This window comes from Zeus faber (assembly GCF_960531495.2).
Source record: "Zeus faber genome assembly, chromosome: 2".
In the NCBI taxonomy this organism is placed as follows: Eukaryota; Metazoa; Chordata; class Actinopteri; order Zeiformes; family Zeidae; genus Zeus; species Zeus faber.
Genome location: NC_137189.1, coordinates 27007873 through 27021607, shown reverse-complemented (window position 1 = coordinate 27021607; position 13735 = coordinate 27007873). Strand labels below are relative to the sequence as shown.

Sequence of the window (13735 nt, the reverse complement as noted above, 5' to 3'; positions counted from 1 at the left end):
GCAGGATGCCATCTTTTAATTGGGTTAAGCTTATTAAAACAAGAGCTGTTTGCTTGTTTAGAACCCGTGTTTTACGCTGCGGGACTGAATACAGGCTAAGATGAATTACTGGGAAACATAACTAAATATAACAAAATCTAACTGCACGTCTCGGAATGCAGTTTGAATCCAGATCAAAATAACTCCACTGGCCCGACCAAGGTTGCATGCGTTCAAAATTGTATTCCCAGAAAATTATACACTTAAGGTGAATTGACTCGCACGGAAATGTTTATTTTAGACATTTTCCCTGTTTCGGTAGTCAGCCTGTCTAATGATAGAACGGGACCTTTTGTTGTTTACACTTATTCTTTATCAAGGTTTAGCCTCAAGTCCTTCAACTTTTAAAAATCGACTACATAGCGACTTACAATTCTAAGAGGAGACCATCCTTAAAATGACGTTTGTTTAATCGTTCCGAAATGTCCGGGATCCGAACCTTTAGAAGTACTTTCTCTACCGAGTTGCCAACCACGCATCCGCTTTTGGTTGCCAAGACTGACACAATGGTTGCCCAAATTTTTATCATTTTATAGTTGAGTGACATTGATCCCATATCATTATGATCGATATTTAATTCTTGCTTGTTTCACATTTTTATCATTCACTGTTGCGCTTATAACGGGGCAACCAGACAGCACACAATTATTGACAATGGCCGAGATCTGCTTTGGGCCTGGGGCAACTGGGCAACCCTTATTGTCAGGCCTTGTGTTGAATTTAAAGTCTGTAGACAAAATGCCTTATTTAAACGTTTCCTTCGTGCATATTCATATCGGCAGAGAAAACTCTGAGCAATGGGGCATTTGGTCGGGGCCATGATGTCAGGGTTTGAGTTATAAGTCTGTCGACAAATTGTCTTTATTTGGACGTTTCCCCGAGCAAAATACACAAACAAAACTTTATTTTCACTGCATTCCTCATAGCGGAGGCATGTGTCAAACATGTGAAATCTGACAGATAGACTAAAAATAAAAAATCGACAAAATCAACACAAAGAAAACACAGTTTTCTCTCCAGCGAAGGAAGCAATGAGCTCATGGAGTTTCCTTCACAGAGCGATCATGTCTGTTTTTAGCTCAGACGACTCTAACGTTTCTCCTCTGATTAATCAGCCGGCCTCTTTGTTCTTTATCACCACCGTTCTCATGCAAAGGGGCGTGCTTGCCCGCACACGCACACACGCACACGCACACGCACACACACACACACACACACACACACACACACACACACACTCACACATAGACACACACACACACACACACACACACACACATACATGGTTGTGGCGTGCATGTCTGCTTGGAGTCTGCATTTCATTTTGCAGCTCGTAATGCGATTAGTGCTTTGTTTAGATTCTGCGTTCCAGCCTCGGCCGGTGGGACGGGGGTAAAGTGGTCGCCGGGGCCAAGGATGGCGGTTCCAGGTGGAGAACATAGCGGGTCGGTGGTGGGGTGGTTGAGGCCTTCATGGGTCAGCGGGACCAGGCAAATTCTGGGACCTGGGTGATCCATCCTGACACCTGATCCGATCCAACCATTTAAAAAAAATGTCTGTTACAGAACAAATATCCGGGTGACAACCTAGTTATTTTTTCTGTAACAGACATTTAGAACTGCCAAAGTCCCTGAATAATTCCAAATTCAAAGTCTAAAAGAAAAGTCCCTCAAAGTCCAAATGAAAAGTCCCTCAGAGTCCAAATGCAGTGCCTGGTCTCCAGCACGTAGCTCACGTAGGTTATAAACACGGCGTCGCTGCTGCTTAATAATATCAACAGTCTCTTCCCAAAGCTGATAGGACCATTAATTGATAAGGATGAATCACTGCTCCATTGTATCTCCCAACTTTTACAGCCCACGATGAACACACCGTTTATGACCGCACACACACGCGCGCACACACACGCACACACACACACGCACACACACACACACACACACACACACACACACACACACACACACACACACACACACACACACACACGTACAAACACACACACACACACACACACACGTCTGAAGAGTGTTTATGGGTGTGGGTTGCGGTGGACATTTGGACGAGACAATTGGACAAAATGAGAGAAGCTCAGATAAAGTTGTGTACGCTTCACTGCCATGATGATGCATCGCTTCCTGGGCCGCATGCGACCCACTGCCATTGAATTCCATTCAACTGCAACGTTTTTGTGTCCTTTGTAAACATCCAGGTTTACCATCATTTTCTTCTGCTCCATTTGTCATTTGTTGCTTTTTCTTGGTCACATGAGGTGGTTTGGATATTTTTGGTATTTTTTGTGAATGTTCCTCCACATTGACAGTTTACTGACCACAAGCAGCTGTTCTTCACCTAAAACCATCGCTGCTGTCTGGCGGACCCCACCACTAACAATGCAAACAGCATATAGATGAGCACATGCATAATGCAAATACATGGAATTGCTCTGTCTTATCAAGTGTCAGCCATTGGCTTAAGTACTGACTGTGCAACCGGTGCCGCTGCACCGGGGCCCAGTGGCCGCTAGGGGCCCATCCCATGATGAGGAATTGACAGAACGACTGTAAATATATTTCGAATTGTGAGGACATACAGAGAACATACATGATCATGGTGTGGTGACATTGCCATTGTATGCTTTCAGGTGTGTGTGTGTGTGTGTGTGTGTGTGTGCGTGCGTGCGTACAAGCATGTATGTGCAGCGTCAACGGCGCGTTCAGTGCGCTAGTGTTCTGCGCGAGCTGCGTTCAAATGTGCATTCCTGTGCCCCCTTCCTCCAAATACAACAAATAAAAACAGTGTATTTTTGTTTTGGATGAAAGCTATTTTAGTTTACTCCGTATTATTATTACGCACCGGGAGCTACGCGTATAAGGAAATGGAGTCGCTCCGGCAATCCAAAGAACGCAGGCGATCTAGGCGGCAAAATGGCCAGAGATGGGCCTGTGTGTGTGTGTGTGTGTGTGTGTGTGAGTGTGTGTGTGTGTGCATCGGAGCCTATCACCATCATGTTGCGCTACAGGTGCCATCCAAATAAAGTACCAAATATGCGGGGTTTTTTTTACAAAATAATCTTACAGAAATCCACTTTAACTCTTATTGTGTGAAATTTATTTTCAGTTCTCTGCTTTCCCGTCAAAATGTCGTCATATTTAAAATCCCTTTTAATAGAAAACATTTTATATTGCAGTGAGATTTAACATAACAGTTGCTCTCAGTATTATTGTAACTCACCGCGGCTGCCTTTCACTTCTTGCTTGGTGGGGCGGACCCTGCCACCACCAACAGAAACAGCATATAGAGGAGCACTGGCAGAACACAAATACATTGAATGGATTCCTTCTAGAACGTGTCAGGTAAACAGTGTGTGATATATGGGATTTTCTGAATAAAATAATGTTACGGATTACCACTTTACAGCTTTGCATCATCACCAGTGTCTTTATACATATTGGTGTGTGTGTGTGTGTGTGTGTGTGTGTGTGTGTGTGTGTGTCCAGGCATCATTCAGGTGGGCCAGTGGAAGCCCATGCCCATCCACTTCCTGACGGATGCTCCTGAGGCCACGGTGGCCGACATGCTGCTGGACGTCTACCACATGGTGACGCTGCACATCCTGCTGGCCAGGTCAGGAATGATAATGATAACAATAATGTAAAAATCTATGATAATAACAATGATATAAACAACAATTATAAACAATAACTTAATAATATCAATAATTAGAATGATTTAAACAACAGTAATAATTATAATAACAATAATAATTATTATTACACAGTTTATTTATTGTTACTTGTTCCTATTTAAGGCTTTTCTGATGATGAGTGTCTAATTTAATGTAATTTAAAATACAATGTTATTTAGTTTAAACATTTATTTATTTCAGGTTCAGGTTTGGTTTTTGTGGTTAATCATAAACCTAAAAATATCTTATGTGGCATTTATGTGGTGTTATGTACTTGGATATTTTACATTATATTAAATCATTGCATGACAAATACAATCACAGATTACTCACCTGTAATTCCTTACAAGATGTGAAGTGATGTGAAGAAGGAAGTGATGTCATAATTTGCTTTCATTCATTCGTGTACTGAAAAAAATCAACAGAAAAAATACTTACTTCATATTTTCTTGTGTCAGGGACAGAGATGTTTGAATAGCCTGATTAGAAGCGTGTGCGTGTGCGTGTGTGTGCCTGTGTGTGTGCTCGGTGTGTGTTTGGGTTTGTATCTCTGTGTCGAGTTTTAACCTTTTGATTTTGGAAAGTAAGGACATTTTGACCTCAATTTTTATTTCATTCTAACAGATTTTATGCTTTTACATTTCAAACTGTTGAGAAAGAGGTTGACTTGTTTATTGTTTATTTTTAAGTTGGTTTTTTTTGGTATATTGCACCCCCCAAAAATATATTTACATCATGTTTGTTTTGTATGGTCCTACATTTTTTATCTTTTTTTTTTACATTTTATCTTCAAAGAATGTTGTTATTATAAAATTTTATAAACATTTTTACACTCATTCTTCAGGTTTCCCATTGACTTTCTATGGGGAAGAAATGGTCGATTTCTAAGAAGGCATCGCCAGTTAACAGTCATGTCACGTGACGTAAAATCACCCCTGACGTGCACATCCCTGACGTGCACATCCTTGACGTGCACGTGCATTTGATTTAAACATAGTGTTTACATCAGTGAGAGTGATAAGGGTGTGGTTCTGTTTTGGAGCACGCACGTGTTTGTGTCTGTGTGCGGTTTGGTTTACACTGTTCATCTGTTTGTTGTTAAGTCTGTCTGCGTTTTGAGTTAGTTAGTTAGAGTGTGTGTGTGTGTGTGTGTGTGTGTGTGTGTGTGTGTGTGTGTGTGTGTGTGTGTGTGTGTGTGTGAACGTGTGCGTGTGTGTGTGTGTGTGTTTCTAGGAGTTGAGTTGGGGTAATAGGTCCCCAGACCCTGCATGTAAACCTGTAAATAATGGGCACGACTCAAATATAACAATACGATATAATAATAACATATAATAAATAATAATGTAATGTGATTTATTCATGGAATAAGTTCTTTTCCAGCCTGCCCCGGCTGGAGCAGCTGCCCTCGGAGCAGTGGACCCTCTCCACGGTGAGGAAGGCCCTCAGCCTAATGCTCAGGGACTCCAGCTCCAATGTCCTGGACCAGGACTGTCCTCTGTCCCAGGTACAGCATCACCGTTACCATGGTAACAGCATCACAGGCCTCTATCACAGTCTGAGATGGGAGGATAGATGGACAGACAGACAGAAACAATAGATGGAGAGATAGATAGCACAACGTATAGTTAGAACGACAGATAGATCAATACTGTAGATAGGAACAATAATTAGATAGATAGATAGATAGACAGACAGACAGACAGACAGACAGACAGACAGACAGATAGATAGATAGATAGATAGAACAACAGATGGATAGAGGGATAATATTATACTGAGTTTTAAAACTACTTAAATTCTGAAGAACTGGATGTCGTGCATTCCATTGGTTTGACACACGCACGCTCGCGCACACACGCACACATGCACACACACACACACACACACACACACACACACACACACACACACACACACACACACCCTGTAATCATTCCTGAGCAGTGTGTCATTTCATCTTTTAGTGATTTACACACACTGCTGCGTCATGATGTGATTATCGAGGGTGTGTGTGTCTGTGTGGGGGGGGGCATTTTAGACATGCAGCTGTTTAGTACATAATGATGGCTTCTCTTAATTATAATGTGATTATAATTATATGTTCTTTATCGGTCTGTCCCTCTCCCTGTCTCTCTCTGTTTGTCTCCGTCTGTCTCTCTCTGTCTCTGTTTGTCTGTCTGTCTTTGCTTCTGTTCCTCTGTCATTCTGTCTGGTTGCTATCTCTCTGTCTGCATGTCTGTCGTTCTGTCTCTATCTCTCTTGCCCTCTCTATTGCTCTCCCTGTCTCTCTCTCTCTCTCTATGTCTCTGTCTGTCTGTCTGTCTCTCTCTCTCTGTCTCGCTCTGTCTCTCTCTCTGTCTCTCTGTCTCTATCTCTCTGTCTTTTTCTGTCTGTCTGTCTCTCTCTGTCTCTATCTCTCTATTTCTGTCTGTCTCTCTCTGTCTGTCTGTCTCTCTCTCTCTCTGTCTCTCTGTATGTGGATCTGTCAGAGTGTGATGTCGGCCATATTGAGCAGCTCTCACTGCGTCAGTGTGTCGTCCTCTCAGTGTCAGGAGTTTGGACGCTGGTTCAGGAGAAACAAACGATTCAAAGGTAAGATCCTTACCTCCGTCAGAATTTATATGCAGGCACCTCCTCACTTAACAACCTACCTGTTTAACCACCATTCAGACTTACCACCAGCTCTCTGACCAGTCTGTATTGTACACTGCGTACAATACCATGGTGTCTCAGCATCAAGCATCTCAACACGCATCACCCTTTATATACTATATGTACTATATACACTATATACACTATATATACTATATATACTATATATACTATATACACGATATACACTATACATATACTATATATACTATATACACTATATATACTTTATACACTATATGCATCTCATCACTGTTCTCAGTCTCAGTGTCGTTCCCACAGTCTGTCAGTATTCACTACACTAGCGTTCGCAATGGCCACGCCCCCTTACCGTGAAATAACGGCTCCTCCCTTATCGACCAATTCGCTTAACGACCTGGTTGTAGGAACGGAACTCAGTCATTAAGTGAGGAGTACCTGTTTGTGTGTGTGTGTTTGTGTGTGTGTGTGTGTGTGTATATATATATATATATATATATATCATGGGAATAATATAAAAACAATTATATACTGTATACCCCGATCAGCCACAACATTAGAACCACTGACAGGTGAAGTGAATAACATTGCTCATCTCGTTCCATTGGCTCCTGTCAAGAGGTGGGATATATGGGGCAGCAAGTGAACAGTCAGTTCTAAAAGTTAATGTGTTAAAGCAGGAAAAATGTGCAAGCGTAAGGGTCTGAGCCACTTTGACAAGGACTTAATTGTGATGGCTAGACCACTGGGGCAGAGCATCTCCAAAACACCAGTTCTTGTGGGTTGTTCCTGGTATGCAGTGGTTAGAACCTACCAAACGTGGTCCAAGGAAGGAAGGAAAGAGAACCAGCGACAGGGTCATGGGCGCCCAAGCCTCATTGATGCGCGTGGGGAGCAACGTCTAGCCTGTCTGGTCCGATCCCACAGAAGAGCTACTGTAGCACAAATTGGGGAAAAGTTAATGCTGCTATGATAAGAAAGGTGTCAGAACACACAGTGCATCACAGCTTGCTGTGTCTGGATCTGCGTAGCTGCCGACCGGTCAGAGTGCTCATGCTGACCCTGTCCACCACCAAAAGCACCTACAATGGGCACGTGAGTGTCAGAACTGAACCATGGAGCAATGGAAGAAGGTGGCCTAGTCTGATGAACCATGTTTTCTTTAACATCATGTGGATGGACGGGGTTAGGGTCTGATCAGCATCTGTGGATTGTGTTGGAACCACAAGTCCCAAACTTCCAGGACTTAAAGGATCTGCTGCTAATGTCTTGGTACCACAGGACACCTTCAGAGGTCTTGTGGAGTCCATGCCCCCATGGGTCAGAGCTGTTCTGGCGGCATGAGGGGGAGCTACACAATATTAGCGGTGGTTTTAGTGTTTTGGCTGTGTGTGTGTGTGTGTGTGTGTGTGTGTGTGTGTGTGTGTGTGTGTGTCTGTGTGTGTGTGTGTGTATATATATATATATATATATATATATGTATATATATATGTGTGTGGGTGTGTGTGTGTGTATATATATATATATATATATATATATATACAGTATATATATATTAGGGCTGTCAAAGTTACCGCAAATTGGTTTTAACAAACCATTTTTAGCTGCTGATTTATTTGGCGCATTAACGCAAGTTCTGTTATGACGACATTTGACTGACTTGTAGTTTAGGAATCAGCTAGTATTAACGTTAAGTCGGCTGGTGATAGCCAGTGGCAATTCTAGGATATCTATCTAAATCCGACTTTTAACACACAGGTTCTCCTTACTTAACGACCAAGTTTTGTTCCTACAACCAGATCGTTAACCAAATTGGTAGATAAGCGAGGACCATTGAAATTGCACGGTAAGGGGGCGTGGCCATTGCAAAAGCTAGTGTCGTGAATACTGACAGACTGTGGGAATGAGACTGAGAAGGGTGATGAGATGAGATGTATACAGTGTATATAGTGTATAGAGTGTGTATAGTATTATACACACTCGGAACACTCTACAATTAATCACAATTAACTATGGACAGTCATGCAATTAATCTAGATTAAATATTTTAATCGACTGACAGCCGTAATATTAATATACACCGATCAGCCACAACATTAAAACCACCTGTCTACTATTGTGTAGCTACAGCTCGTGCTGCCAAAACAGCTCTGACCCATTGAGGCATGGACTGCATAAGACCTCTGAAGGTGACCTGTGGTATTTGACACCAAGACGTTAGCAGCACATCCTGTAAGTTCTGGAAGAACAGTCCTGTAACATTCCACACATGCTGGATCGACCTTAACCCCGGCCATCCACATGATGTAAAAGAAAACATGATTGATCAGACCAGGCCGCCTTCTTCCATTGCTCCATGGTCTAGCTCTCATGCTCACGTACCCATTGTGGGCGCTTTCGGTAGTGGACAGTGGTCAGCATGGGCACTCTGACCGGTCTGCTGTCCCCATCGCAAGCTGTGTTGCACTGTGTGTTCTGACACCTTTCTATCATAGCAGCATTAAGTTTTTCATCAACTTGTGCTACAGTAGCTCTTCTGTGGGATCGGACCAGACTGACTAAACTTCGCTCCCCACGCGTATCAATGATCCTTGGGCGCCCATGACCCTGTCGCTGGTTCACCGGTTGTCCTTCCTTGGATCACGTTTGGTAGGTACCAACCACTGCATAGCGGGAACACCCAACAAGACCTGCTGTTTTGGAGATGCTCTGCCCCAGTGGTCTAGCCATCACAATTTGGTCCTTGTCAAAGTGGCTCAGATCCTTACGCTTGTCCATTTTTCCTGCTTCCAACACATCGACTTCAAGAACTGACTGTTCATTTGCTGCCTCATATATACTACCCCTTGACAGGAGCCATTGGAACGAGATGATCAATGTTATTCACGTCACTATTAAAACCCGTGGTTTTAATGTTGTGGCTGATCGGTGTACAGTATACATATACCGAGTCGCCCCACCTTAAAACCACAAGTTATTTAATAAAAATTATGATAATAATGATAATAATGATGGTGATAGTAATGATAATAATATAAATAACGGAAATATAATAAAAAGATATTTATAAAATGTTCTATGTATAATAAAAATATGTGTATATGATCCAGATTCATGTTTATGAGTAAGTAGATTATAGTGTGTGGATGCAGATATGTGTACTGTGTGTGCACTATAGATAAGTGTGTGTCTGTGTGTGTGTGCACATATGTGTGTGTTAACCTGAACCACGTGTCGCAGGTCGTGCAGAGCAGCAGTGTAATGCAACTTGACACGTCGGCGTAAACACACACGCACACGCACGTGCACACACACACACGTGCACACACACGCACACACAGACTGACACACACACAGACACAGACAGACACACCCACACAGACACACTCACACCCACACCCACACCCACCCACATACACACACACACACACACACACACACACACACACACACACGCACGCACGCTCACACGCACACACACACACACACACACACGTACACACAGAATATCACACATGCACTCATCTTAAGTGCACACACACACACACACACACATATCTGCCAGACCTCATCACAAAGTCAAACAGTAGAGAAAAAACAAGAAGGAGATCCAAGACGATCACACAGAGCTGAGGGAGGAATGAGAGGGGAGGGAGATGGGGAGGCCGGAGAAAAGACCAAAGGAAGAGGAGCGAGGTGAGGAGAGGAGTAAAGAAAGGGATGAGGGAGGAGAGAGGAGTGTAAGAGCAGTGGAGGACAGGTGGAGAAGAGAGAGAGAAGGGAAGAGAGAGAGAAGAAAAGAGGAATGGCAGAGAGCGTTGGGGGAGAGAGCGAGAGGGAGGAGAGAACGCGGGAGGAGATGGTAGAGAAGGAGAGGGAAGGAGAAGAGAATAAGAGAGGGGAGGAGAGGGGATGCGGTGGGGAGGGGTGGTAGGGAGAGGAGAAGAACCCAAGAGGGGAGGAGAAAAGACAACAGGAGGAGAGGAGGGAGCAGTGGGGAAGAGGTGAGGAGAAGAGAAGGTTGGAGAGAGGGGGGCAGAGACACAGAGGACAGAAGGAGAGAGGAGAGGAGGAGAAAAGAGGAAAGCAAGGGAGGACAGAAGAGGGGAGGTGGAGAAGGGGGAGGAGAAACGAGTAGAGAAAGGGGGAGAGGAGGAAGGATAGATCTTCTCACTCCATCATTAGTCCCACCACAGACGCTCTGCTTCCGTTTGATTCCCACCGTGGATGAAGGTTGGAAGCCAAATCTAAAACCAATGTGAATCCGATGTTTCCTTCCAGGTGAGAAGTTCTGGTCCCGACGGGAAAACCCGGAAATCAAAGGTGAGCGAGAAATGGCGCAGAGACGTCGCCTTCCCTTTAGTCAAATATGAAATGGAACAAATCTACACTCTAATTCCTTAACTTTAGTTTGAGCCGGAAGATTGAGATGGAGACCAGGAAGTTAAGTCAACTTGAGGAGCTTTCTAACCCATTCTAACATGTGTGTGTGTGTGCATGAATGTGTGTGTACATGAATGTGTGTGTGCGTTTCTGTGTGGTTGCATCATTCTTGGCCGTCCAGTGGAATGGGATTCAACCCTCCCCCTCCTCAGCCAGCGTGCCCCCTCCCTGCGCCCCTCCCCCACCCACCTGGGACCCCTGGGTGTCCAGGGGCCTCATCCCCTTGGCCCCTCACCCCTTGTCCCCCTGGCCCAGGCGCCCCCCCGTGGCCAGCAGCACAGCCACCACTGCAGCCCCCCGCTGAGCACCCAGGCCCCCACCACCTGCACCACCACCACACCCCCCCCGCTGCCCCCGCTGCTGGGCCATGACGCCCTCCTCACCCCCCGGATCTCCCCCCAGCTGGTTCGCCAGCAGCTGGCCATGGCCCACCTCATCAACCAGCAGATAGCCGTTAGCCGCCTGCTAGCCAATCAGCAACAGCAGCAGCACTCGCAGGGGATCAGCCAGCAGTTCCTCAACCACCCGCCCATCTCCCGGGCCTGCAAGCCCCCAGGGGGCACCGCGGAGCCAGGCCACATTGCCTCGGAGGTCTCCTCGGACATCTACCATCAGGTCCGGGAAGAGCTGAAGAGGGCCAGCGTCTCCCAGGCCGTCTTCGCCCGTGTGGCCTTCAACCGAACCCAGGTACAGCGGAACCCCTCCGAATGCTACTCAGCTTAGCATATTAGCACATCCTGTAAAGCAGTGGGACCCAACTGGTGTAGACTCAGGAGCCACTTTTGTCCTCAGTAATGAAGTTACCACCCAAATATTAGTTAATTAATTTAAAAACATGAATAGTGTAGTTATCCACAATGCTTTTGCGATTATTATCGCACACAACAACTTTATGATGGTTTTGACCAGTGGAACCCTTCGAGATATGAGTTCATGACAACCAAACGCTGAAGTTGGAAACGGTATTTCAAAATAAAAGCACTGCATCGTAAATTCAGTGCAATCAGTCACATGACCTCATAAGCAGGACCTCGTTGTTGGGATGCTGGACAATTCAGTGCAGTCAGAATAAAAACTCAAAATGACCAACAGTCTGGGGTCTGGTCCCAAATCCATGAAGTTTGGACCATTCTGGACTGAACCGCGGGGAGGAGGGGTCTTTGGTTTCATATATTTCTGTAGCTGAGGCTTGCGGCCTCTCAAAGGGGCTCGTACGTGCATCTACATCACAAAGTTGTGCGATTTAACCGATGAAATACCAAGTTTTTTATTTGACACAGAAAGTTCAGCTTTAGATGCCCCTCGCATGCATTTCCTTGCTCTCCACACAAAGGCTGGTGGCTAACCACAGACTGAAAAAGCTCCTCACAGCCGACTGGGGATGCATTAGCCAGCCAGGGTGGCTAGCCACATCCACTAACATTTAATGACACATTCTGACGTGCTCGGCTCCACTTGAAGCCAAATGGGATGAAGATCTTCTTGCGAGGTCTTTGCCAGCGTCTTCATGAAGCCCTTTCCTCATGGAGGCATCGATGCACGACCCTAATTCTAATCTTTATACTCATTGGACGCACCCTTCTGAGCCTGAATGAATCCAAACGTTACTTTAATGGTTCATGAAAAAAACCACTAAAAACAATGAAAGACGATATTTTCTGGTCAGGTTTCTGCTTCCATCAATCTGTTAGCGGTTTGTGAAGAAAGCCCAAGGAGCCCGAACGGAGACGAAGTTCGCGGCTTTGCTTTTAGCCCCGTGTTTATTCTCGGGGAATTTGGTTCTTTGGTCTGACGGTGGTGTGTTCATTGGAGTTGATGGGCGCGAGAGCGACTTTGGAACCGGGAAACCCTACTTACTTTGTTACCCGACCCTTTGTCTGTGGAACTCAAAGTGAATCACTGGGTCACGGCAGAGACTCCACATCTACAAAGGGCTGTCGTGCCGAGCTTTCACAGTAATTTAAGTTGCTATAAAAGACTTCTGACTTCTTGGTCGGAGGCTATCGATGTCTCTTTCTGCCCGGACGGCGAGAAAATGTACATTTATACTGAAACAGCTATTTTTTCCTAAAGTGAAACCTTCTGTTTGAATCGCATGGAAACCCAGATGTGGGGCCCGGCCTGAACCTATCAGTGCTGGATTTGGATTTAATTATTCCTGATCTTTAATGGAGACAAAGTGAATAAAGTGGTTGACAAAGTGAATAAAGTGGGGTTTTTTTGAGTGGGAGAATTAGGGCGGGATGTCAAATCTAAATCCATCTTGGTTCTAATCGGTTCCCCAATTCACTGCAATTGATAATTCACTACACTAATCTCTAATCCAATATTGGTTAGTTTTGTGTTAATTATTGCGATCGCAAAATTGCCGTTTCCTGGAGGGACTTGCATTATGATCATAACATGTTCTGCACAATAAGGATGGTATCACCATATTGGCGATTCCGCCAAACACCGTATACTCCAAGAAAATCCTTGACAATTAATCGTGATCTCCACAATCCGATTTTCAACATTTTTTCCTTTGCAGGGTAACTTCCCTCATTTGATAAATGCTCACAGGAAGTAGTGATGCAATTTGGTGAATCAGTTGCAATTAATTGCAATCAATTGCAATTTCCTGTAGGAATTGTGAGAGAAATTCATGATACGATACTATCATGCCTATTTCCCACCATAACGACAGTATCACGATAGAGGGGATGCTGCATAAACAAAATATTGCAAAATATTGCAAGGAAATCTGTGCATTCATTTATTTTTATTTTTTCCTCTAGTCTTGCTTCATGGCAAGCTCACTTCATTCCTTTGATAAGCGCCCACAGGAGGCGTGAAGATGTCATGACACTTTGGTTAATCAGTCGACTGCGATCCCAAAAATTGCAATTTCCTGGGGGATCGGTAAGAATCAAAATGATTCGGAAGATTTTTCGA

At 44.5% G+C, this 13735-nt stretch overlaps 1 protein-coding gene across 1 annotated transcript in view; it reads left to right on the top strand.

Moving 5' to 3' along the window:
• LOC307247687 (DNA-binding protein SATB2-like) overlaps nucleotides 1-13735 on the top strand; it is a gene marked incomplete at both ends in the record, with an annotated part of 73196 nt that overhangs the window by 8118 nt on the left and 51343 nt on the right. The window contains 7 exon segments of the mRNA XM_080023810.1: nucleotides 3540-3666; nucleotides 5108-5231; nucleotides 6217-6319; nucleotides 10640-10681; nucleotides 10923-11112; nucleotides 11114-11136; nucleotides 11139-11488. Of these exon segments, the coding sequence (XP_079879936.1) occupies nucleotides 3540-3666; nucleotides 5108-5231; nucleotides 6217-6319; nucleotides 10640-10681; nucleotides 10923-11112; nucleotides 11114-11136; nucleotides 11139-11488 (959 nt within the window).